Below are 26,526 nucleotides of genomic sequence, written 5' to 3'. Positions count from 1 at the left end.
TCCTCCGAATTGGTCCCCGGGGGGGCTGCTTGCTCCAGAGGACTGAGATAGAGTGCGCCTGGCTGGGGCAGCTCCATTGTCCCTGCGGCCCCGTTTTAACAAAGGCACCCCGCAAATTGCAAAAAAAAAAAAGACCCCCACCCACCCACCCCTTTTCCTCCCTGCAAACTCCCTCCTTAAAGCGAAGACAAAAACCGCCTTGGGTTAAAATCAAATAATCTTTAATAAAAAATAAATTAAGATTTAGACGGGGGGGGGGGGGAAATGAAGGGGACAAACAGATGGGCAAAACTAATCGGCATACATTCAGCTTTTATCATAGACATTTCTCTCTATATAAAATATATAGATTTATATTTATATTTTTATATATATATATATATAATCTGAGCACTCTAGGAACCATTTTCAAGGTTGGGATAACCAGATTTTTCGGCCCAGCTGCTGCATCTTTTATGTTGTTGCACATCCGAGTGAAAAAGGGAAGTTTTAACGGCTGGATCTCAAAATTTAGAAGAATTGATATCAACACGTTAGGAACAATTAACCAGCGAAACTGCTTGCCTCCAGAAGTTGTGAATGCTTCAACATTGGAGGTTTTTAAAAAGAGATTGGACAACCATTTGGTCTGAAATGGAAGAGGCTTCCCTGGGGTTGGACTAGAAGACCTCCAAGGTCCCTTCCAACTCTTGTTATTATAGTCTATTCTAAATTTAAGGACTTGCTGGATTTAGCTGCCCTGCGGGAAAAGGAATGGGGGGGGGGAATATCCATTGTGGATGATGAAAATGTAACACAACATATCCTCTTTGTAACTTTTCCTTTGATAAATATTGTCATTTGTTTTATGTCCTTTCTGGTGGGGAGGGGGGGGGTCTTCAAACTTGGCCACTTTTAAGACTTGGGGACTTCAACTCCCAGAAGCTGGCTGGGGAATTCTGGGAGTTGAAGTCAACAAGTCTTAAAGTGGCCATGTTTGGGGTGGGGACCCCTGGTATAGAAAGCCAAAAAGCACAGCACTCTTTTTCCCCCCACTCCAAGGCAGCATGAAAAAAAGCACTCTGAAATTTCACTCTGGGCTTCTTGCATCTGGAGCCGCAGATGTTTCTTCCCAGAGACTAAATTTTTGCAAATTCAGGAAACGGTTCCCGGGATGGACCCTCAACCGGATCCTTTCTCGGTGTCTTTTCTTCTTCTGTTTTTCCTGAATCTTTGGTGAAAAGAACTTTGGTGTGTCCAGGAGGTAAAAACCAGTAGCAAGAATATAACAGACATCCGGCGTTAGCCTCACGGGGGGGTGTATGTGTGAGGGGTGGGCTGTGGGGTTCCAAAGCCTCCAATCCTCTGAAGCTCCATGTACCACAGCCAGGGGGGGAGTTCCAAGGTCCATGAGCCAATCCATGCCTCATTGCTCTGCACTCTTCCCTGCCGCTGCAGAGGCACCAGTGCAAAAGCTGGGGTGCTGAGGCTATGCCCCCCAAAAGATTGGCTTCCTTATGGGAGACATGCTGGTGGGTCCTCCTGGAGCTTGGGGGCTCCCTTCCCTTCCCCCATTGAAGCAAGGGGGGGCAGGAGGCAGACCCTTTAGCCTGAATCCGCTAATGCTACCGGCTGGGGTCCCCCACGTGCCGCCTCTCCAAGGCGTGTGAGCAGGAGACGCAGCAGGCAGACTGGTAGTATGAATACACACACAGACGAGCTTGCACAATCACCGCACAGTTGGGGTATTTGTCCCGGCAGGCAGCATCTACCGGAGGGAAAAGGGGAAAAGAAGAGGTGGGGGAGAGGCTTGAGGCCCCCAGTTGACAGGGGAACAACTCAAACACGGAGGAAAATAAACAAATGGGGAGGGTCTTTCTCTCTTCTGCCCCCAATAAGTACCGAACTGGCTATAAAGACCAGAGACATTCCCCCCTCCCTCGTTTGCTCTGCCGTCTTTCTCATTCCACTTTCCTTGGGGGGGGGGAGGAATTGGGGGGGGGCTTACCAAGCGAAGGAAGACAGGGCTGGCTGTTGCAAGGACGCTTGGTGGCTGGTTTGAGGTGGAGGGGGCAGCCAGCGCTTAAGGTCTTGTTCTGCGTCAGACACTGGACTTCTCTCGCCTGGACGCCCCCCATGCAAGACCTGGAGCACTGCGGGGGCAAAAGGAAACATTGGGGGGGGAGATCAAAGTCCCTCCCCCCTCCCTAGTTCTGCACCCCCCCCCATTGATTATAAATTCGGAGTGATATTAACACAAATCAAAGCTCCGTGACGTTTTCCCTGAGTTAGGGAAGCCTCTCTGGGTGGAAAGGGGTGTGGGTAGCTTGGCATGGAAGGGGTTTTGTACCCCCCACCCCACAAAAAAAGCCTGCCCCCCCCCACTACAACAATATAATTAAAAAGGAGAAAAAATACTGGACAGAAAGAATACGGAAATTGCAAGAACATGTTAGGCGAATGGATGGAGAGAAGAGAAGTTTCCTGAGAGACGAAGAGAAAAAGGTTGAAAGGAGGAAAGAAGGGAAAGGATTTACCAGCGGAATAGAACGAAATTCGGTAAATGTAGCCAATGGTTTATATAGCCAACATGATGGGGGGGGGGGAATAGATTAATACTATTAATTGTGGATCATTAACTCTGTGAAATGTTTACTGTATACAATTAAATCTGAGGATATGCGTGTGTTATCGATGGTAAGACAGAATAATAGACGGAAATGATACGTGAAATTTGAAGAACTTGGAGAGGCAATGAGGATGATATTGTTTATCTACGAGGAAGAAATTAAAGTTAAGCTGGAAAATAGGGAATGGAAATAAAAGGACTGAAATGTGAAATGTGAAAATAGAATATAAAATGAACTATGCATAACAGAAGATGTAGAAGGGGGAAAACTGAGACACTAAAAGAAGTTAAAATATGTAATAAAAAATAAAAAAACGTTGTTTTAAAGGAAAAAAGCCTGCCCCCCCCCCACACTCACTGTGCTCCAGTTGGTGGAAAACCAGCGGGCCTCACAGTCCGTCCCGACGCAGGGCTGGAGAGGAGGGGGCTTCTCCAAGTGGGCACACTCGGCGGCCTCCGTCACACTGAACTGCGTCCCCTCTTTGCTGACACAGATGATGTCCCGTCTCTGGGTCCCATAGCCGCATTCGACCGAGCACTAGGGAAAGAGGGCAGGAGACACTGAGGGGCAGAAAAGAGTGGGGGTCCCTGGGGGGCGAGGGCGGAGAACAGCCCAGTCATTCACTATAGAGCTGGAAGGGACCTTGGAGGTCTTCTAGTCCAACCTCCTCTTTAAAACCTCTTGTGTTGGGAGCATCTAGTGGGAAGCTGTTCCACTGGCTAATTGTCCTCACGGTCGGGAAGTTTCTCCTTAGTTCCAGATTGCTTCTTTCCCTGGTTAGTTTCCATCTTGCCTTTTGGTGCTTTGGAAAATAAATTGAAACACCCCCCCCGCCCCCCATCTTCTTTGGGGCAGCCCCTCGAATCCTGGAAGGTGGCGTTCATGTCACACACACCCCCAGCAACAGGGGTGTTCCAGCCGTTGCGACAGAGGAAAGGCTGGAGAAACCCAGGGGGAGTTCCGCCGGCCCTTACCGAACTCCAGGGACCCTTGTACCACCGAGTCACCCGTTGGCAGGGCCCTCCGTCGCAAGCCCGCATGTCGGAGGGCCTGGGGGTGGCGCAGTCTTCGTCCGCCTGCCCGTCCGTGTTGCCGGAGAGGCAGACCACCGAGCGGCGCTGAATGCCGGTGCCGCAGTCAGCCGAGCACTGAAAGAGGACGGCAAGAACGTCAGGATCCGCTTTCGCCTTGATTTTCCCCCAACCCGAACGTTCCGGCGGCCGCGAGAATCCAGCGGAGGAAGAGACGAAGGGAGCCACGTCAAAAGGCGGGGGGAAAGGATGTCAACGTCCTGACCAGCTTCGGAAGGGTCTGAAAACTGGGGGGTGGGGGGTGGGAAAAGGGGGTCGGCATTCTTCTTACTGTGTTGCTCCAGTCGCTGTAAAACCAGCTCCGCACACAAGGGCCCATGGTGCACGGCTCGCTGCTCTGGGGCCGGTGGTTATCCGGACAGTCCGTGTCCCTCAAGAGCTCTCCGTGGTTACTGACACAGCTCACGCGGCGTGTCCGGTGGCCTGGGCCACAAAGGGCCGAGCACTGGGGGGGGGGGAGGGAGGGGAGAAAAGGAGCAGAAGGGCCCAAAGACACGGCATTAAAGGGGGCAGTTCCCACATTTCTTGCGGCCAAAGGCAGAGCCCGGCGATCCATTTAGTGTCCAGTCTGCACCGGAGACAAACGGGTGCAAAGGCTGATTTAGAAATTGGTGGCGGTGGCTCTGGGGGAGGCCGGAAGGGCCGCGGTGAACCTGAGGGTGGAATCCTGCTCTTGGGAAATAAACACGGGGGGGGGGGGCTCGACTTACAACCACAATTCATGTTGCTAAGCAAGAAGTGTGTTAAGTGAGTCTTGTCCCACTTTGCCACCACAGTTGTTAAAGCGAATCACTGCGGCTGTTAAATTAGCCACACACGGCGGCTGAGTGAATCTGGGTTCCACACTGGCTTTGGACACTGCAACCGTCGTAAGTACGAGTCGGTTGCCAAGCATCCGGATTTTGATCACGTGGGGAAGCTGCAATGGTCGTAAGTGTGAGAGAGGGTCGTAAGTCACTTTTTTGCATTGCTAACTTCAAACACTAACGAAGTGTTGTACGCCAAGGACCACCTGGGGAGATTTTTCTCCTGGCTCCCTGGGGGAAAATGGGTGCCCTGCTCTGGGACACAGGCTCCAATGCCCAGGAGGGAGGCTGGGCACAGCGAACCCCCCTCCCACTAACCCCTCCACGGCTCCCTCACCGAGCTCCAGTTGGACTGGACCTCCCAGTGGCTGCAGAAGTGGACTTGACAGTCCTGGGTAGCCTCCGGCTTCTCCAGGTGGCCGCAGCGCTGGGGGTGCACCATGGTGGTGCGGTTGGCGTAGATCTGCCGGCAAAGGACCTGGCGGTGCTGGGTTCCGGGGCCGCAAGACCGGCTGCAGGCCGACCACTCGCCGGCATCCCAGCTGAAACGGGGAATTGCAAAACGCCACCATTACGACTTGAGGGTGTCGTCGCACGTTTCGAAAACGGCTGATATTTTAATCGTTTCCCTTCGGCCAGGGAGCAGCAGACGGCAGCTCCGGAGCCGCAAGTGGCTCCTTCCTCCCTCTGCCGTGGCTCCCTGTCGCTCGAAATACACCTCCCAACCACCAATGTGCGACACCCGCCGGCCCGCAATATTTTGAGTTTTTCGACCGCCGGTAGGCCGACCATGGTTACATCCAAGTAAATGAAAGTTTCAGAAGTAAACAGAGCGTTTAATTCAACTAGTTTTGTAGCTGCTCAGGAAATAGTCAGGCAAGGGAAGGTTTCTGTGGCTCCCGGTGTTTCTTTTCTGTGTCCAAACGGCTCTTTGAGTGTTTAAGGGTGGTGGGTCCTGCCTTGGGCACCCAGCGAGTTAAGCAGCAGGGAAAACGATCCAGGAGAAAATGCTTTCCACCCCCCACCTCCACGGGAACAGATTCCGTGGCTCACAAATTCCAGCCAGGCTCTAATCCGCTTTGCGCAGAAGGATAAAACCACCGTAGGGAGGGGGAAACCTTTCCAGATCACCAGAGGCTGCAAAGTTAGATCCAACCCTTGTGCTCCAAAGACCTTTACTCGGGGGGGTCCCCAACGCAAAACAGTTGGGGGATCTCTTGGCCGAGGCCCCCCTCCCTGCCACTGGGCCGACCGGAGGGCCAGGGAGATGCCCTCCGGACCCCGAATCTCTGGTGCTGGGCTCAGCCAGGGGAGGAGGGGAGGTTGTGGGGAGGGGGGGGGAACGAGGGAAGGTTTGGCGGCTTACAAGGCCGGGCAGGGGTCCGTGTTGCAGATCTCTTCCTCCACAAGCGGTTTGGGGATCTGGTGGCATTTTTCTTCCCCGACTTCCTCCTGGGACGCGCGAGAGACGCAGCGGTAGACGGACTTCCAGAAGCCTGGAAGGGAAGGGAAGGGAAACCGTCACGCTGAGGGAGGTTGGAGGGGGTCAAAAAAAAATTGGGGGTCTCCACAGCTCCTTGTCTCTCCCCACGGCTGACACAAGTATGGCAAGTTTGATCTTTGCCCTGAGTTTGGGACGGGCTCACCTGAAATGCCCCGTGGAAAATCCAGGCAAAATCATGGATTGTCCTCATAGCCCCTTCCTCTTCCTCCTCCTCTTCCTCTCCTCCTCCTCCTCCCTCTCCTCCTCCTCCTCCCTCTCCTCCTCCTCTTCCTCCTCTTCCTCCTCCTCCTCCTCCTCTTCCTCCTCCCTCTCCTCCTCCTCCTCCCTCTCCTCCTCCTTCTCCTCCCTCTTCTCCTCCTCCTCCTCCTCCTCCTCCTCCTCATCATCATCATCACGGTGTTATTCTCCAAAGGAGACCCCAGCGGCTCAGAGCAAACGCCGAACCTCCCTGCTCAGGAGCAGTCCACCTGCCTAGGAACTGGCAGGAAGGGGCGTGGCCTCTCCGCCCTTCCCGACTCACCTTTCCCGCAGGAGGCGGAGCACTCCGTGTTGCCGAAGCGCCGTTGCCGAAGCGCCTCCAGGCAAAATCCTGGCCGGGTTCGGAGGGGAGCCGGACGGGGGGTGGGGGAGGCGGGAGGGGTGGGACCCGGGCGCTGCGCTGCAGAGTCTCCAGGCTCCTCCGCGATTGGCTGGCTGGGGCAGGAGGGGGAGGGGCCTCACGGGGGCTGCCCCACGAGGCAGAGGAGGGGGGCAGCTGGCCTGGGACAGGGCTCCGTCGGGGGGCCGAAGGCAGCTGACGTGCCCTGCCAGCTGGAGGCTCCACCACGGCCGAAGCACCTGGAAAGAGATGGGAGGTTTCATTAGAGTGGCTTACAGGCGGTCCTCGGCTTACGACCACGATAGAGCCCAAAATTTCTGTTGCTAAGCAAGACAGCCAAGTGAGTTTCGCCTCATTTTGCCACAGTTGTTAAGCGAATCACCATGTTAGTAACATGGTTGTTAAGTGAATCTGGCTTCCCCCCTATTTCTCACACGGTCGCAAAAAGAGGACCACCACAGTCGTCACAAATACGAGTCAGCTGCCAAGGGTCTGAATTCCGATCACGTGGCCACAGGAAGGTGCGCCTTTAGTAAGTGTGAAAGTCACTTTTTCAGTGCTGTGTTAACTTCAGTCACTAAGCAGATTAACAGCCTTGGAAGGGACCTTGCAGGTCATCTAGTCCAACCCCCACCTCTGCTTCTGCCTAGGATTGAACTCACAAACTCCTGGTGTTGAGGCGAGAGCTCCCCCTCTAGGCCACAGCAGCAGGTGCAACTTGGGGGCTGCCTGTGTTAAATTCTAACCCTCCCATTGAAGAATTGCAGGGCGGGAGGGAGCTCCCGGTGTGGGAAGACTTGAACACGGACCCGAAAAGGGGGTGGGAAAGGCTGCTCACCAAACCCCTCCTGAGGCCTCCGGGCGCTGCGGTGGGAATCCTCCGGCTGAGCCAGCAAGAACTGGTAGGAAACCCCGGGGTTCTCTTGCTGGAAGATCATCTGTGGGGAGGACAAGGAAAGTGGCAGCTACTCACCCCGTCCTCTCCTCTATGCCCCCTTTGCCCCCCTCCAGAAAGTCCTGGTGCCACACGGGCCCTCAAGCAGCCAAGGCCATCCGGAGCGGCCCCCCACTACTCACATACAATTCTACGGGCCTGGTGGTGGGTCCGTCGGCCGTCAGGAGCTCCCCCTCCTCCTGGTCCCTGTAGACGAAGACGGTGCCAGCTGCCTCGTAGTGTCCGGGAGGGTTAACTGCCCAGTTGCCGTTGATGATGGACTTGCCGTTCTGGGTACGGAGGGCTGGGTGGATGGGGGGGGAAGGAGGAGGGGTCTCGTGTCATTCCACACCCAGCCCCGCTGACCCCCGGACCCCTCCTTCGGGGCCTCGTAATGCCAGGGAGATCTCACGCCACGCGTGGCCTCCTGGGATAACGCAAGCAGGGAGAATCCTCCGTCGTGGACCTACCCAGATAGTTGGGACTGCGGGACATCTCCCGGATTTGGATCTGGGTGGCCCCCGCCGGGATCTGCAGGATGCGGTGGTAGCCGATGGGCACGTTGGTCTCGCTGTAGTTGCCCGACACCAGTTTGCAGGCGGTGTGGTCTCCTCCGCACACCCCACACTCGTCCAGGGTGCGATTCGATCCCAGGATCCCATCACAGCCGGGGGTCTGGAAATAGATCCCGCTGAGGATCCAGGGGATTCCCCCACCTCCCTCCCTCCCCCAAAAGGCCCCTCCAGCGCTCTGGAGAGTTGGAAGGGACCCTGCATGCGGGGACCCCGGCTCCGTTCCCCGGAAGCCGAGCGACTCACGAGGCACTGGCCGGCCACGCAGATGTCCTGGGACGAGGCCTCACAGAGCGTCCCGTCCTGCACTTTCTCCGTGTGACGGACGTAGAAACGGTAGCCGAGGGGGCGGCAGTTCAGCTCACAGCGCCGGGAGCCCCACACTAGGAAAGGCCCAGGAAGATGGGAATCAGGAGACCCTCCGCCAATTGCATACCCTCCCCCCCCTCTTAAAACTCTTTTACAATCCCTTGGTTGGGAAATACTGAATTGCAATCACGGGCACTCCCAGCACTCGCCAGTAGAGGGCGCCAGCACCACAGCTACATTGTCAGCCCTGAGATCTGGACAAGGTGGGGGGTGGGGGTCCCTATACGGGGAGGGGGCCCTTGGATGATGGTGACTACAACTCCCAGAATTCTTTGAGGCAGCCAGGCTGAGGAATTCGGGGAGTTGAAGCCCTCAAGTCATCAAGGGACCTTGGTGGTTCCCGACCCCTGCTAGGGGGGGATGCTGCGTGTGTGTGTGTGTGTGTGTGTGTGTGTGTGTAAGCTCCTGTGCAAGATTCTGCCTCTAATCCCCCCCCCCCGCCACACTCCCAGGGATACGCAGCACCTGAACTAAAGCTGCAAAACAGTACAGACAGAGAGAACTCTGCGGAACTCCCTGCCACCAGAAGCCAGAATAAGCCATGGAGGGAAGAGGGAGGCCACCCACCTTCTCCAGGCTCAGCCTCCCCTCCCCAGTGGTCAGAGGCAGTTTGGAGAAGGTATCCGGAGAATCACTCACCCTCCGTGAAGGGCTCCCACTGGTAAAAACGTCCCATGAACTCCTGGTCGTTGTAGGCAGCGCACTGGACGGTGCGGGGGTCTGGGCGGTCTGGAGGACACGGCTGCAGAAGAGCAAGGAAGAGGAGAGCCGGTTGAAGTGTCCCCCACCCACCCACCCACCCACCCACCCTGCTTCTTCTTCTGCTACACTTGGGCCTGTGGATTCCCCCCTCTGGGTGTGGCTGGGAGTGTCCCGTCCACCCCTGAAGTGGGGACCCCCCCCTCCCCGGTCACCCTGACAGCTCCGTCCGGTGTAAGGAGGTCCCAGCTACGAAGGGGCAGCGGCCGACGCCAATTCAAAAGGGGGCTTTTGTGCGTTTGGCTTTGATGCCTTGCCAGGAAACTGGGACAAAACTATTTCTGGGAATTTGGCATTGTGGGTTTGTTGTGTAAACACGGAAACCCTGTTGTCGTCGTTGTTGTTCAGAAGGGCTCGGGAGGTGCGTCCCCCAAAGGAGCAGGGAAGTGTGGTCAAGGACGGGTCAGGTGTCCACTCCAAAGGCCCGGCGACCTTCCTCCCCTCCCGCAACACCGAAAACTGGCCAAGGGGATGCTGGAAAAGTGGCAGCTTCCCAGGACGTGCAGAGAAAGAACGCACATTTCCCTGCTTCCATTTTGTTTGTGGTTCCCCCAGCAAAGGAGCCTCCCCCTCCAGCTGGCTGCATCACCCCCCATGGTGGAGAATTTGGAAAGAAAACCTTCATGCCACTAGTCCTCAAGGCCACCCATTCAGTGGAGAGGATTTTATTATTATTTCCTTTTATTATCACTCTGGCTTCTTGGAGGTGGCTGGGGAGGTTGGAAATGGCGCTTATGAGGCCCCCCTCCCTGGTCATAAATGCGTGCCAGTGGCAAGAACTCCCATGAGGCTTTTCCAGGGAGGCTGTGCACCATGGGCACCGGGGGGGCTCACCTGTTGCCTGCAGGCTCTGAACTGCCTGCTCTCCCCCTCGCAGTGGAAGGTCTCGGTGCCGGGGGCGTAGAGGTTCCACTGGGGGGTCTCCGCCTGCGGTCTCTGCCCCCCAGCGTGCAAGGGGAGGGGGCTGCCCCGGTGGAGCAGCCAGACGTCGGCCTCGGAGGGGCCACGGAGGCCAGGCTGGTCCACAAAGAGTGGTGGGAGGGCCGGGGGCCACGGCCAGCCCCCCGCGGCTGCTGCTGCTGCCTCTGGTTCCGAGAACGGGCCCGGCTGGGGGGCAGGTGGGGGTCCAGGCTGAGTCGGGGGGGACGGCCCGGTGTGTCCCGTGGGTTGGGGCCCCTTCGAGGCCCTTTGTCTTGGGAAGCAGAGACGTGGCTCTTGGGGACTGGGGGGGCCCGGCGCAGGTCCTTTGGGGCGTGTGGTGGGGGTCTTTGAGAAGAGGAGCCCCCAGCCCCCTCCGCAGCCACGCGGCTCCCACCGGAATGAGGCGCGGAGGAAGAGTCTTCTTGGGGTCTTGGGGGCCTCCCCGGGATGTTGCCTCGGGGCTCCTCCTCTACAGAGTGGGGGCCCTGCTGGGGAGGGCTGCTGGGGGCTGCCGAGTCCCCTTCCCCAGAAGGTCTGCTCTTCAGCCCCACGGCTGCCCCCGTGGGGTCCTCAGGGGCTCCTGCCAGGCCCTCCAGCCGCTCTGCTCCGGGGATCCAAGGCGTTTCGCCCCAGGGCTGCTCCTCTTTGGCTGCCGGAAGGAGCGAGGAGGGGGCGGAGGAGGGCGGGGTCTCCCCGGTCTTCTCTCCATGGTGCCGCTTAAAACGGGGGCTGCCCTCCTCTTCGGAGAGCCCCTTGTGCAGAGGCAAGGCGAAGGGAACCCGGCCGTAGCCGTATTTTCCAGGCTTGATGGTCTCTCGAACTCGGGACCTGGAAGACACAACGTTGGGGCCGGATGACAATGTTGGAAGAGAAGGCCAAGATTGGGAGTGGGGGACGCCCCATTTTCCCTGGGGGTTCCTCCCAAAAGCTAAGCCAGGCGGGGTGAGAAAGGCTTAGGAGACGATGGGGGGGGTGGAGGGAGTGGCCCCCTTCTCAAGTGCCCGGGGGTGATGGAAACTTTAGTGCATCCCTCCCTGATTGCTGACACACAAACACACAACACCACAATTGGTCCTGGAGACTCACCTCCAGTCCGCCTGGGGGTCCGGTATCGGAGACGCTGCCCAGCTTCCTGGGGTCTCCTCTTCCTGGCTCCAGCCCCCCTCTCGGCCCCCCTGCCTCGCTGGCTTGTACAAGGGGATCACTTTCTGGGCAGGGGTCCTGGAGCCCCCAGCAGTGGACGGCCTTTGAGGCCTGGGCTGGCTGGGGAATCCATCGCGGCCGAGAGGGGTTCCCCAAGATCGCGTGGCCTCGAAGAAGGGGTTGGAGTCCCTCGGAGCCTCGGAGCGGGAAGCGGGCACGGTTCCTTCCGCGGCGGCCCCGGCCTCCTGACGGACATGGCGGTTGGTGGAGCCGTGGGGTTTCCCCTGTAGACGGACGAGGCTGGCCAAGAGTTACCGTCCGAACGCAGAGGGAAAGCCGGCCAGCGTCCGGACGGGCGAGGCGGACGCTCCCCGAAGTGGGATCTCTGCTGCTGCTGCTGTTGAGCGCCTGCTGGCCGTGGGGCCCCGTCCGTCCTCCCGGCCCAGGGGTCCCGCTGATAAGGGGACTGGCAGCTCCGGGTCCGTTCCAAGACCCCCAGGCCGCAGGGCTGCGAGCAAGAGGACCACGATCCCCAGCTGCCCCAAACGCCCGGAGCCCTGCTTTCCGCCGCCTCTTCCCCAGAGGTCTGCCTAGGAGTCCTTGGGGCAACCTGCGGGAAAGAGAAAGATCCACGGGAATTTGGCAACCCCAGGTCAGCCTCGCACCTCCCTGCGAAAAATGGGTCACATGGCCTTGAAAAACATCTGAAAGTCTGTTTTTAAAGTCTTTTAAAGACCTTTAAAGATTATTAATGACTTTCGATGGGTCACATGGCCTTGAAAACATCTGAAAGTCTGTTTTTAAAGTCTTTTAAAGACCTTTAAAGACTATTAATGACTTTCAATGGGTCACATGGCCTTGAAAACCATCTGAAAGTCTGTTTTTAAAGTCTTTTAAAGTCTTTTAAAGACCTTTAAAGATTATTAATGACTTTCAATGGGTCACATGGCCTTGAAAACATCTGAAAGTCTGTTTTAAAGTCTTTTAAAGACCTTTAAAGACTATTAATGACTTTCAATGGGTCACATGGCCTTGAAAAACATCTGAAAGTCTGTTTTTAAAGTCTTTTAAAGTCTTTTTAAAGACCTTTAAAGATTATTAATGACTTTCAATGGGTCACATGGCCTTGAAAACATCTGAAAGTCTGTTTTTAAAGTCTTTTAAAGACCTTTAAAGACTATTAATGACTTTCAATGGGTCACATGGCCTTGAAAACATCTGAAAGTCTGTTTTAAAGTCTTTTAAAGACCTTTAAAGATTATTAATGACTTTCAATGGGTCACATGGCCTTGAAAAACATCTGAAAGTCTGTTTTTAAAGTCTTTTAAAGACCTTTAATGACCTTATTGAGCAACACTTATTGAGCCTTGAGGGCTAGAACCTTAGGACTTTTTAAACCCAGAGGCTTAAATGGATCCTTGAAAGCTTGCAACCATTCTCTCTCTGCCTTCCCAGCGGTTTTCCCTCTCTCCCTTTCCAAGCAAGAGTCCTAACAAGGGGCCTGGGTACCCCTTTCTCCCCCCCCTCCCTCCTCCGCTCCTAGGTGTCCAGGAGGCTTCCCAGCTGGTGGCCTTTGGGTCAGCAGCCGATGACGTCAGAGGGGCACCAAGAAGAGGAGAGGAAGAAAAAGGGCACATTTTTCAGCCATAAAAGGAAACAATTAATAAAATGAAGGTGGTTTTGCTAAGCAGTCCAGCCAGGGAGAGGTTTGGGTGGGTGGGCAGTTAATACAAAAAGTGCCATTGGTTCAATTGGGGGGGGGTGTCAGATAATTATTTTTATTTCTTCTTATTCCTTCCTTCCTTTCTTTCCCATTCACATCTCCCTCCTTCTCTCTCTCTCTCTCTCTCTTTCTCTCTCTTTCTTTTTCTTTTTTCTCTTTCTTTCTTTTCCTTCCTTCCCATTCACATCTCCCTCCTTCTCTCTCTTTCTCTCTTTCTTTTTCTTTTTTCTTTCTTTTCCTTCCTTTCCTTCCCATTCACATCTCCCTCCTTCTCTCTCTCTCCTTCTCTCTTTCTTTTTCTTTTTTCTCTTTCTTTTCCTTCCTTTCCTTCCCATTCACATCACCCTCCTTCTCTCTCTCTCTCTTTCTCTCTTTCTTTTCTTTTTTCTTTCTTTCTTTTCCTTCCTTTCCTTCCCATTCACATCTCCCTCCTTCTCTCTCTCTCTCTTTCTCTCTTTCTTTTTCTTTTTTCTCTTTCTTTTCCTTCCTTTCCTTCCCATTCACATCTCCCTCCTTCTCTCTCTCTCTTTCTCTGTTTCTTTCTTTCACTTTTTTCTTCCTTTTCTCTCTCTCGCTCTCTTTCTTTTCCTTCCTTCCCTTACTTTTCATGCTGGCTGGGGAATTCTAGGAGTCTTAAATTCGCCACCCACCACCAAAAGCCAGTTTTTTTTGCAGGAGGAATGCAGAACCAGAAAGGGGCCGATAGAGACTGTCTCTATCTATTTTAAGGGTGTTGCTACCTGTAAAAAAGGCAGTAAATCTTTTTTAATTCTGCTCCCCTCCAAGGCAGGGAGTTCCAGTTTCCCCTGGAGGAATTGTTGCTGGATTTCAGCTGCATAAGACTGGCCAGCCCTGCTTGTAAAGCCCCAAGAGAGATTTACAGTTCTGAGTGATGTGTTTTAAAAAGACGAGGCTCTTGAAACGTGGAAGGGTGAGAGTCAGAATCAGAGGACATTTAGAATATCCTTTGCAGGGGAGGGGGGGGGATATTTCTTGGCTTTTTAAAAGATACAGTTAATCCACAGGATAAAAACCCGAATTGCAAACTCTTTGCTGGCTGCCAAAACTTGTCATCTTCTCGGTCAAATAAACGCTGAGGTATGCAGAGAAGTAAAATTGGAAACTTCAAATCAACCTTAAGACCTTTTCCATCCTCTAATCCCTCCTTCCTTATTCCCTAAAACCATCAAACTCCCAGATTTATTTTCACCAAAAATACGTTACGGAGCTAATGCAAACAGTCCCTGGTTTAGCCACCGGTTCATTTTGCGGCCGTTCGCAGTTACGACAGTGCCGGGGAAAAAACACCACTTAGCATCCTCACTTTTAAACTTCCCAGGTCTGCAAAGCAAAGCTGGAGTGAGATCAGAGACGCGCCCGACGCTTAGTGACCATTCTGCTTAAGGACGGAGTTGCTCGTCCCCACCGATGTCGCTAAGTGAGGATGGCGCGTCCCATGTTTTGCGTCACGACCCCCGAACAGCTCTTGTTTGTGAGAATTTGATTGCGGAGGGGAAACTTTGGAGCGGGCCAAACTTTTGAGCCATGGAGGGCAAATTGATTTCTTCAGGTTTCTAGTCCTCAAGCACAGATAATAGACACAAAACATATTTCGTCCTTTGTAAAGGAATGGGAATAACAGAGTTGGAAGGGACCTTGGAGGTCTTCTAGTCCAACCCCCTGTTTAGGCAGGAAACCCTACACCACTTCAGGCAAATGGTTATCCAGTCTCTTCTTTAAAAGTGTTGGAGCATTCACAACTTTCCGGGGAGTTTCAGGGCTGGTGTATGAAATCGAGGAGGCCCCTTTCGATGGAGCCCAGAGGAGGGGAGGTGCTTCGTCCCTGGGAAAATGCACGCACACAAACACACACACACACACCAAGCTCCCTCTGGGCTTCTGGGCCAGCGGATGAGTAACCCTCTTGGCTGGCAATGACTCACCTTCTCGGAGGCCAGGCTCAACGCCACCAGGGAGAACGTCAGCGAGAAGACGGCCAAGCAAAACCTAGAAAGAAATAACACAGCGGGGATTGAATTCCTCCAGGCGGCCACTGCTGGAAGCCGCTGCGTTTTTTGGGGGGGAAAGGCAGCTGTGCCAGGCGAAGAATTGGTGGCCAAACGGTACTCAACACGGCCGCATCCCAGGATGCTGCAGGAGCAAAGCATGATGGGAATATCTCTGCCCAGGCACCTCTTCCCCGTCAGCTGCTTCGCTGAAACTGATTCCCTCCGGCTGAGTCCATCTTGAGGAGGGGTCTCCAAGCGTGGCCCCTTTAAGACGGGTGGCCTTCAAAACCCAGCGTGGCCGGCTGGGGAATTCTGGGAGTTGGAGTCCACCAGACTCCAAGCGTGGAGACCCTTCGTTTTGAGGGTGACAAAAGTGGGCATCTGTTCAAAGCACACACACACACGTTTAGACATGCACACAAACACACAGCATCCACCTGGTGTGTGTGTGTGTGTGTGTGTAACAATGCCAGCAGAGCCTGTGACACGGGGGGGTGTCAAAATTGCCACCAAATATAGCGGGGGCTCGTCACCCCAAGATCTTGGAAGGGAGCACAGGGGATCAGAATAATTCCAAGCTTTTCCTTTGTATTCTTGGCTTTTCTTTCCGGGGGGGGGGGGAATGGGATGGGAGCGATTCCGGGACTTCTGCCACTGGCCGGGTCAAGTGAGCCCCCTCCCCACATCTCCCAGCTGTGGAATCTCTTCTACCTGTCGTGGCAGGGATGGGTAAACGGTTACCTGAACTTTCCAGAAAGAGGAAGTGCAGAAAATCCAACCTCCTTCCCGTTTTTTTAGCCATGGAAAAGTTGTGGGATGAACCGATCGTGTTTTACAATGAGCCCATGGAAGCCAAAATATTTTTTTCACCCCTCTTAAATTTCCCCTAGAGATGCAAAATCACTCAACCAGGGCTACAAAGCAGCTTCCAGTCCTCATGAGGGCAACAAGCATACATGTGAAGAGTAAGAGGTTCGACAGTCCGGACTCCCCCCTCAAGCCCACTTCTCTCCAGCCTTACCTCCCAATGCGGCTCTGGCCCGCTGCTCCCATCGCCTCTCTGGCTGCGTCTTGGTGTGGGAAGGGAGAGGCGGCCTCCTTGGCTTAAGGCTTGCCCTGCCCGCCCATCTCTTCTGGGGGGGTGGGGAGGGGACCCCCCCCTTTCAGGAACCACCTTTCCGATCCCCTAGTAGAAGAGCAATAAAGTTGAAGGAGTGAAGAAAAAGAGATGGCAGAGAGCTAAAAGTCAACATCCGGAACCTGTAAAATGCTTTAAATATTGACTTCCAGATTCTGCAAAAAAAAGAGGGAAGGAGGGGTGGGGGGCAAATTTGGCCAATGGATTAGGAATGTGTGTTTGGGGAGGGGGGGTGTTCCTTTCTCTTAAAGCTTTTGAACTTTTCTTCAACTTTCAACCTTGCGCTGACCTTCCGAAAGGAAGAATCGTGACTCACCCGGAGATGGGAGGAAGCAAAGCGGAAATTAAGAAATTTCTCAAAGACTCAAAAGCGAACCCAGAAGTGCCCCGGGGGGGGGGGGGGCCTCCACTCCGCCAGGAAAACCCCAGACCCCAATCTGGGGCCTTCTGCCACGTGACACCCCCGTAGAATGTCCTCCTTCAAACGTTTGCCAATTCCCTTCTTGGTTTCCAGAAGCTCCTCTTCTCCCCAAATGGGCCCATAATCCCCTGGCCCATCGCTGGCCAGTTCTTTTGCCCGGTTCGCACCCCGCTGCCCTTTGTGCCGACTTCGAGGCTGCCCACCCCTCAGGCTGGCTGGGGAATTAAAAACCTGCCATCATGTCTTTGTACAAGACAGATTCATGGATGGCCTCGTATGAACGGGCACCCAGCGATCCTTCACATGCCGAATGGTAAAGTTTCCTTCCACCCTTTAAATAATAATAATAATAATAATAATAATAATAATAATAATAATAATAATGATGATGATGATGGTGGGGCCCGACTAGTAACCAATGCCAAATCCGGCGAAACAATTGGCCGCTGTGATACAATTGTATAATAATAATAATAATAAGTGCCCCACACATACACCAACCAGTTTCTAATTTTTCTTTCAATCTTCTTCCTTGTGTTCCCTGCCAGAGTCATAAAATATGACACCACAATTCGGAGGGTGAGGGTTGCCATGGCCACCTAACTGTGAGGTTTGGTCTCCCAGGCTCTTGTTTGTCCAGGCCCGCTTTCTAATCTGTCCGGCGGTATTTTTATCCCGCTGGGAACCATGCAAAGTTTTCTTACGTTGCCCAGGATCGGATGTCCAGGCCAAAGATACCAGCCGCATTCCTTGTTTATCTTTCCAGCAATGGCCCAGACCAGACCAGAGGGGAAAGCTTCCAAAAGGCTGCGCCCTGGCTTGGAGGCGTGTGGGAAAGGGGGCTGCGAGGGGGTCCTGAGATGACCCTCAGGCCCAGACCCTTTTCTGCCATCTCCCTGGTGCCCCACTGAGTCCCCTCAGGGAAAAGGGCGGCCTATAAATTATAATAAACATTCCAAACATTCCAAACATTAAAAAAAACACTGCTCACCCCACGCAGTAACCCCTCATGCTGGCTGACAGGGGTGCTGGCTGACAGGGGTGCAGTAAGTGGGGAAGTTTTTTCCCTCCCAGAATTTGCAGCAAAAGAATTAGGGGGCGCAGGTGGATGGAGAGAAACCCCCCCTATTATTTGGAGCCAATTCCAGGGACGCAGCACAACAAGGCCAATATTTTGACACACACACACTCACCCACCGATCCAGAAACGCATTGCGGAACGGATTGGATGTGGGCAAAGGGCAGGGATTGAAGCCACCGAAACGGCTGACCCTGGAAACGCAATTTAAGGAAGGAAAAGCCAAAAGGAGAAGCGAAAGTTCTTGCTGGAGACGAAATCTTTGCAAAGCGATTGTGTAAAAAAAAAGGAGCAAGATTTAGATCTGGCTGAGGAGAAAATCCACAGCTCACTTTGGGTGCCTGATTTACACGCACTTCAGCCAAGAGGGTGAAAATGAAGGGACGAAGGGAGATTCATTCTCTCTCTCTCTCTTTCTGTCTCTCTCTCTCTCTCCCCCCCCCTCCTCTCTTCTAGGATTTTCCCAAAACAAAGTGAGGGCCACTCCTGGATGAAGGGTGCAAACCAGGGGGATGGAGGATGGATGCAGGCCCATCTTCAAGAGACAGAGAGCCTGCATTCGCAGGACCAAGTTTTCCTCTGCTTGGCCAAGTTAAAAAGAAAAATGCAGTGTTTTATTTTACTTGGTTCTGTAACCAGGACCAGCTCTTGCAAGGCCGCCCAGGCAGGCGACCCCCACAGGTCAGGGACGCTCCTCACAGCATCTGGGAACATCTGGGAAGCCCGGCTAGCAAAGGCCTCCATCTCTGCCTCCCTCGACCTGGCGACCCACACAGGCGCCAAGGCTTTTGAACCCGCTTTTTGCTTCCACGTGAGTTTCCCCTTACAAGCCCTCCCCCCCCCCCCCGCCCCTCCAACACCACTCGGATAGCTGAGGTTGGAACTGCTGGCGAAGCGGTAGCAACCGCAAAACAGTTTCTGAGAACGCGCAGAGCGCTCCGGGCGCCTCTCCAGGGCAGCCGTGGCGGGAGAGACGCCGGGAAGGGAAGGGAGGGGGACATGGGCATTGGGGGGGGGCTTCTCTCTTGCTGCTAAAAGTCAAAACAAACAACCAGCGGGATGCAAACCCAACTCCCGGCGCGGAGGCTTCGTGGTCGAGTGAGCATCTCCCCGCCTGCCTCCCTTCTTGGCTCCGCTAATCCCCCTCCGCTAATCCCCCTCCTCTTACTTGAGCATCAGCCAGAGGGGGAGGCGGGGGGGGGGCTGATCAAAACGAGCCCGCCTCCCTCTGCTTGGCCGGCGGATTGGAAAGTTCGCGAGAGAGAAGCGGCGCTGGCTGGGCGAGCGGCCGGAGAGAGAGAGGGAAGGAAGCGGCCACCGCCAAGGTTGCGCTCCCGGCCGGCGCAATTCCCTCTCCGGCCGGGCCGGCCAGCCGAGCACCTCGCCTGAACCAGCGCCACCCTCCGCTCTTGGGCGAGGGAGGGGAGGGGAGGGGAGGGGAGGGAGGGGGGTCTGGCAAGGCCAGTCTCCAGGCCGAGGTGCCAGCGCCCTTAATCGCACGCACCGGCCGGCCCAGCGGGACGCCGGACCTGCGAAGCCCGCCCTTCCCACCCGGCGGACCACGTCGGAGCCTCCGGCTCTGGCCAACCTTGAGCAGCGGAGCAGGACTGGGGACCTGGGCAGAAAATGTGCCGAAGTCACGAAAAGTCTTGGGAGGAGCAGGGCAAGCGGAGGCCGCCCAAAAGACAGGCAGGAGACGCCAGCCGCTCCTTCAGCCACTGGGCACCCCTCAAAGCTCGGCAGGATTCGAATCTGCCTCCAAGCCAGCGTGTCTCAATCAGGCTAGAGTTGGAAGGGACCTCGGAGGTCTTCTAGTCCAGCCCCCTGCTCAGAATACAGAACAACAGAGTCGGAAGGGACCTCGGAGGGCATCTAGTTCAACCCCTGCTCAGAATACAGAATAATAGAGTTGGAAGGGACCTTGGAGGTCTTCTAGTCCATCCCCCTGCTCAGAATACAGAATAGCAGAGTGGGAAGGGACCTTGGAGGTCTTCTAGTCTGACCCCCTGCTCAGAATACAGAATAACAGAGTGGGAAGGGACCTCGGAGGTCTTCTAGTCCAGCCCCCTGCTCAGAATACAGAATAACAAAGTTGGAAGGGACCTTGGAGGTCTTCTAGTCCAGCCCCCTGCTCAGAATACAGAATAGCAGAGTCGGAAGGGACCTTGGAGGTCTTCTAGTCCAACCCGTGCTCAAACAGGAAACTCTCAACCATTTCAGGCAAAGGGCTCTTCAGTCCCATCTTGAAAACCTCCAATGTTGGAGTACTTGCATTGTTCTTACTGTCAGGAAAATTAAGTTGGGATAAAAAAAAACTTAATAAAGGCACCATTCTAAGGCGGAGTCGTAGAGGGATGGAGATTTAGTTGTTCCACAAAGGGCTGTTGGGGAGTGGAACTGAGGGGGGCTCAAACCCGTCTTTCTCAACCCTTGGCAGTGTTAAGATGGGTGGACTTCAACTCCCAGAATTCCCCAGCCGGCCACGCCTCCTCTTACTTCATTGCATTGCTTCCAAGCCATCCATGCCGGCTGGGGAATTCTGGGAGTGGGAACCCACCCGTCTTAACACTGCCAGGGTTGAGAAAGTAATCCGTTGGAAGCTTATCAAGGAGAGAAGCACCCGGGAATTAAGGAGGAACTTCCTAGCAGTGGGGAGGACAATTGACCAGTGGAACAGCTTGCCACCAGAAGACCTGGGGGCTCCATCACTGGAGGCTTTGAAGAAGAGACAGGACAGTCATTTGTCTTCATTATAGGATCTCCTGCCTGAGCAGGGGGCTGGACTAGAAGACCTCCAAGGTCCCTTCCAACTCTGTTATTCTGTATTCTGAGCAGGGGGTTGGACTAGAAGACCTCCAAGGTCCCTTCCGACTGTTATTCCATTAATATTTTATTTTGCATATTGTACTGTCCACATACACACCCACCTATAGTGGATGCTTCATTTAAATTCATATTTGCGCATTGGATGACCTCTGTATGCCATAAACTAAATAAATAAAAAATAACATTCCCCAGCCACCTGCAAAGACCCCCATTTAAGTCTCTAAATATCCCACCAGGACGCTGGAGGAAACAACTCAAGAGAAACTGAAATCCTTAATGCGGGAAGGGTTAAGGTTGGAAGGAGCCAGATCTAAACTCGGAAGGCTGATTTATCGCGAAATACTTCTTTAGAAACTCGTCAAAACTAAGCGGAGGGACAAGAAGAATGCGGCTTTGGGAAATCAAGTTACAACAAAGTTGGTTTCTGAGAGGGGGGGGGGGTTGCTTGGCTGGATTTGCCTTGGGAAGGGGCCGGGGTGGGGAGGGGAGGGCGGGGGTGACACAGGCTTGAAGAGCCTCGCCTTGCAAAAGGAAAAAGAAAGAGAAAAATTTTAGCCCGCTTTGTAGAAGGAAAAACAAACTTCTAGTCCACATGCCTTACAAGGCGGCCATTTACTCCAGGCGACACTCACAGAAAGGATCCCCCCCCCCGGCTTTGGCCACTGGAATGCGCTGGCCTGGATTATCCCTGCAAATGCGGCCCTGGTGGCACTCGGGGCCACCGGTGGGGATGGAAGGACAGAAGTCCTCCTGGACTGTCCACTCAGCTCCGGAGAAGGATGGAGAGGCCTGCTGGACTTTCACTGGCCGTTCGGCCAAGTCCAGCATCCTGGAAAGTTTCTGGAAGTCCACATGTGACGCTTTGGCAAGTTCAGCAGTTGCTGGATCCAGAACCAGATTCTCCATGCTGACCAGCTGTGGCTTTCCAGGATTTGGGGAGGGGCCTTCCTTCCCCGGGATCAAAGGGAACCCCTGGAAAGTTCTCCAAGGGATGATGGGGGGGGGGGACCAAAGCATATTCCAGTCATTGGTTCACAATCACCACAAGTGGAGGAGCCTTCCTCCTCCTCCTCCTCTTCCTCCTCCTCCTCCCCCACCCCTTAAAGCCCCTTCCCCATTTAGCTTAGACAAGAGAGAGGCTGACTTTGCAACAGAAAACAGACATTCTGCAGATTTGGGGGCTGCATGACCTCTTGCCCCCCCCCACCCCCTCCTCTGCACTCCCACCCACCCCTTTTAAAACTGCACCCCTCCCCACTTTTACAGCATCTTTGCACAAGGAAGACACACACACATACATACACACCACAGAGATTTCAGCAAAAAAACTTTGGAAGACATGTCGAGAAAGCCTTGTATGTAAGCTAAGCATGAGGAGGGGGGGTGGAGGGGGGGTGCAGGCTACATGTCAGAACCCCCTGTGGGTTGGGCATTAAAAGTCTCCCCCCCCCCACTCCAAAACTTTCGGGCTCATTTTCAAAGGAAGGAGGTTTCCTGCAAGGATGTTTGCAAACTCTTGGTGGGGAGGGGGGGGTGCGGTCTTGGTGACTCTCAAAGCAGCAGCCCCCCCCCCCCCCGCCCAGGACTGCAAAAGAGCCCCAGCCGCACATTCCTAACCTGGCCCACCCTCTGCAGATGTGGATGCGTGTCCGTGCTTCTCGCGTGTCCAGAGAGGCCCTCCGAGGCCGGCCCGAGAGCTGGCAGGACATCCACGCTCCCCTGGAAGTGGGGGGGGGTCAGTCAGGAGGTGCCGGCTCAGCTGACCTCCCCACGAAAGCCCACCGCCCAGCCCAGCGTCACCCGGGGAAGGCAGCAGCGTCACCTCCAGGAATGTGACCCTCCCCTCTGGATTGGGGAGGGGAGAACCGTGGCCCCTCAGCCCTCCACCTTTAAAGAGGAGGCACCTCCCTCTCCCCCAATTCCTCTGCTTTTGGAACTGGGGAGCAGGAAGGCCTGGCCAAGGCTGGCTCCCCTTGTCTTCCCCCCACCCCCTGCCCAGCCCACGAGGTTACTCCCGCCTTCCTGCTCCCTGGGATGACAGCTCCCATCATCCCCAGCACTAACACCAAGATGGCCGTCCCAGGGACGCCAAGGGGAAGATGGGCTTTAAATCCAGCCCCCCCCGGGCGACTCTGGGAGACGCCAGAGCTTCTGAGAAAACACCGGTAAAGCAGCGTTCCCTACTGGGAGGGGGCACCCCAAAGACTCCTCCTCCTCCTCCCCACAAGGGGGGGGGGCTTCAACCCCTGGAGACTTAGGCCCTTTGCAGAAGAAAACAGGCTGCAAGGAACAGGCTGGCCTAAAGAATGGAAGACCCTCGTCCTTTTTCACACGGGACTCCCGCACTTCTCTGAGCATGCGCAGAGTGCCTTTTCGCCCACTCCCACAGGAAAGAGAAAAAGCTGAGCTGAGATTTCCCATCCCCAACCCCCTCGGACGCTACCTGCCCCCCCCCTAAATTTTCCCCAGCTCTACCTAGGAGGCCCAGGGCCAAGTACGTTCACACACACACCCCTAAAGTCCTCTGGATGGGGCAGGCTTCCACGTTTCCCACCCTGGGGCTGAAGGGAGGATCTGCCCCCCCCCCACAAACAGCACATTGCTTAGCGGTGAAGCAATGCAGGAAAAAACCCTCCGGCCTCCCCAGAGCAAAGCGGAATGGGGAGGGCCCAGCGAAGACACCCTGCAGCAAGGGAGACCCCCCCCCTCTGCTTCTTTGCACCCTGTAAAATGCAAAGTGGGGTGGGTGGGTGGAGGGGCACATTTACAGCTGCAGGGAAAGGAGGGGAGCGGTTTTTTGCTGGCGCACATGGGAGACCAAAAACAATCCCGCTGGGCCGCCAAAAGATGAGTAATGGATTGTCCCGCACAAACACAGCCACACAATTTGGGTCAGAATTCGCCTCTGTTTGGCCGGGCTGGGCCTGCAGCTGCAAGATTTCATCCTGGAGAGACAGGCGTGGGAATGAGAGCAGCCCTCGGCCTGGCTGACCACCAGGAAGGACGGGACAGAGGCCTTTAGGTGGCCACACGGGAATCTCCCCCCCCCGCCCCGTCTCTTTTGGGAGGGGAGGCAGGTGAAGACAAACAACTGCCCCCCCCCTTTCCTTTCCAAGTGGCTCCTTCCAGTCTGGGCTCCTGCTTCTAAATCACCCCCTCCCCAGGATTCATCCCAAGCACCTGTGTGATGTATTTAGGGAAGGGAAGAGGCGGGAGAGAAAACTTTCGGTTCCAAGGGGGGTGTCTGTTCCTTTTTTGCCCCCCCCTCCCAGTTCTCAGGATCCTGTTGGAAAAAGAAATGAAGTCCTGGGTGCAGGAATTGTGCCAAACCCATCTATCAACCCCCCAACAGGCAGTTGAGCATTTGCTAATTAAGCTCCCCCTCCCCAAGCATTGGTGGCATTGATGGATAGGGGATTTGAGTTCCTGAATTCCACTCCCCTCCTCAGGGCAGCCTGAACATTTTCCCCCACCCCACCCCACCAAATAACGTGGAAATCACAGCAAATAAAAATCACGCTCTCTCTGGAGGAGGCACGATGGGAGTTGAAATCTGGGGCGTTTTTTAGGATGCCCGATTGGCAAAGCTGGTGCAGATGGTAAAATCAGAGAGCTACACAACTCTCAACAGATCAGAAAGGGAGGGAGGGAGGGATTCCCACCTTCTACCAAAGAAATAATTCGTGGTCTGTCTTATTTTGGACATCAGGAGGAAGTTCCTTAGTCGGATGGAAAAAAAAACTTTTTTTTTTCACACAACTCCAGTTATTTTTGGCCATTGTGATTTCACCATGGCTGTGTTGTAGGCCTTGCCACCCATCTCCACAACAAAGCTGAACCAAAAAAAAAAAAAAAGAGGAACTCGAAAGCAGCAAAATAGCTTCAGGGGGCTGGGAGACCCCACAACCCACCAGCCTTCTGCCCTGGGCGGCCACGCAATTCTTCCCTCCTTAATAACAACTTCAAAAGTAGGGAAATTTGGGGAGGGGTGTTGAAGTTGCAATAGAACCCTCCCCGAAATTTGGGGGTTGCAAAGAGGAAAGACCTCCCTCCCGGGGGGGGGGGGGGAATTCTCAAGCCACCCTGTTTCCAGCTGCCTCTTTCCAAAGTTAAACTTTTTTGGAAGCCAAAAAAACATTAAGTTTTTCACCCAGTTCTTCCCTCTCCAGGATCTCTGGCTATTTTAGAAGCGTTTTAAAGGTTAGAGAAGAGTTGGGGGTTTCGTTTTAAGGCCTTCCCCCCCCTTCCCCTCCATTCTGCACAGGCAAATCCAGCAAGCCTCCCTTGTCAGAGGCAGTCTACCTGAAAAGGACCAGGGAAAAGCACCTGGGTTGTTTTTTTTTTGTGGGGGTGGAGGGAGAGGGATAATAAACCCCCTTTGGAAGGCTGGAAGAGAGGAAGAGAATGCCCTCCCACCCCCATTAAAATAGCAGCGCTGACATTTCCCAATCTTGGGAGTATCTCCCCCTCCCTTCCTATCACATTACGGGTCCTCAAAAGGAGCCGCAAAGACCAACACACACCTTAACCGCGTGCGCACCCCCCCCCCAGGGGCCTTGGAGGAGGCAGCCCGGGTGTGTGTGTTGTGTGTGTGTGTGTGTGTGTGAATCCCTGCCTCGTGCTCACCAGCCCAGCAAAAAAAACCCCTCTTAAAGTCCTTCCTCTCCCGGGTGGTCCAGAGCCAGGCGCCTTCAAAGGCCAGGCGAAAGAATGGGCCATTGATGCGCGGCCAAAGGAGGGGCTCCGCCAACCGACCCCCCCCCCGCTCTGCACCGACAGAGCCTCGCGGAATGTCAGGATGAGGCCCTGCTCCTTCAACACCCCCCCCGCCCCGCCCCGCCAAGCCCACCCTTCTTTTTAGCTACTTTTCTTTTCTTTTGGCTTCTTCTAGCAAGACCCCCGATAAAGAAAGATAAGGGGGGGAGGGAGGACGGCGCCAGGTGAAAGTCCGGTGGAAATTTTCGGGGTGGGGGTTTGGCAGGATGTGGGCATCAGAATGGTGGCGGGGGGGTGTGGGAGGCTGAAAAGCACAGGATGGGCAGAATATTCCGCTCTGGAAAAACTTTTAAAAACTTGTTTTAAACTTGTTTCAAAACCGCTCTCGGGGCAAAGAGGGGAGAGAATGAAGCGGAGCAGGGCAGAGCCCAGATTAAGGCGATGCCTCTGAGCATCTACAGAGCGCTGCCCTGGTCCTTAACGCTTTGGGCGGAGGGCAAAGGCGGCCGGGAAGGAGCGGCGGGGGTCTCTCTCTCACCTGTTCTTAGGATCGCCTGGTGCTTCCCCGGGCAGCCGCAGGCAGGCCGGTCATCCGTCTGGAGTGACGAGAGAAGGGGGGGGGGCGGCTTAGAGAGAAGAGGGTCCGCGGGGGTTCAGGCGACCGAGGGCGGCTTGTCTCTGGGTTTGCCCGCCGCCGGACTCGGGGCTTCGCTCAGGCTCGCCCAGATTGGGGAGGGGGCTTGGGGGGGGGCAGCTGAAGAGGCCGGGCTGGGGGGGGGGCAGAGGTGGGTCTCCCCAAAGACGTCCCGGGCGGAGAAGGGGGCAAGGGACGGAGCTCCTCCAGCTGGGCTTTGTAGTCCCAGCGGCGCAGAGAGAGAGAGAAGCGGGGGAGGGAAGGAGGGAGGCGCCCCCTCCCCGCCCGAGCCCCCTACCTGCCATCTCAGGTGCCCGGAGGGGAGAAGGACCTTCCCGCCGGAGCCCGAAGTTCTCCAGCGCTTCCTTCCCGGCGGCCTCGGCCTCGCACCCCCCGCCTCCTTTCAGGCCTCTCGACGCCCCCCCTCCCCGAGGCTCCTCCTCCTCTGGCTGCTCCTGTCCCGCCCATCAGGCACCGGGGGGGGGCAGAGAGAGAGAGAGAGAGAGAGAGAGAGAGAGAGAGAAAGGAGACCCTCCCCCTCCCTCCTCCTCCACGTGGACCTGTGTCCTCCCCCCCCCCTGCGCGTTCCCCGAGAGGAGCCAAAGTGGGGAGGGGGCTTCTGCCTTGCGCGATCCGCAGAGTTCTGGATCGGCTGCCGTTTCCCACCCACAGCAG

The 26,526-nt window shown here is 55.1% G+C and overlaps 1 protein-coding gene across 1 annotated transcript; it reads right to left on the bottom strand.

The window, feature by feature from the left end:
* Positions 1-261: 261 nt before the first annotated feature.
* On the bottom strand, positions 262-26,228 carry ADAMTSL4 (ADAMTS like 4). The gene is given in 22 exon segments (XM_087704999.1): positions 262-1,747; positions 1,988-2,132; positions 2,967-3,146; positions 3,584-3,757; positions 3,972-4,145; positions 4,844-5,048; positions 5,873-6,002; positions 6,531-6,585; positions 6,588-6,847; positions 7,447-7,546; positions 7,686-7,846; positions 8,013-8,217; positions 8,361-8,497; positions 9,123-9,225; positions 10,077-10,276; positions 10,279-10,991; positions 11,250-11,584; positions 11,587-11,916; positions 14,973-15,036; positions 16,060-16,224; positions 25,756-25,813; positions 26,150-26,228. Coding segments are annotated over 20 exon segments (3,846 nt in total). The 5' UTR covers positions 16,092-16,224; positions 25,756-25,813; positions 26,150-26,228; the 3' UTR covers positions 262-1,604.
* Between the last annotated feature and the right edge of the window lie 298 nt (positions 26,229-26,526).

The sequence above is a fragment of the Thamnophis sirtalis genome, unplaced genomic scaffold, assembly GCF_051295495.1.
Source record: "Thamnophis sirtalis isolate CommonGarterSnake01/CBP01778 unplaced genomic scaffold, rThaSir2_p1.2 scaffold_2, whole genome shotgun sequence".
Lineage (NCBI taxonomy): Eukaryota > Metazoa > Chordata > Lepidosauria > Squamata > Natricidae > Thamnophis > Thamnophis sirtalis.
The sequence above is the reverse complement of the archived record's forward strand: the minus strand, read 5'-3'. Positions and strand labels throughout refer to the sequence as shown.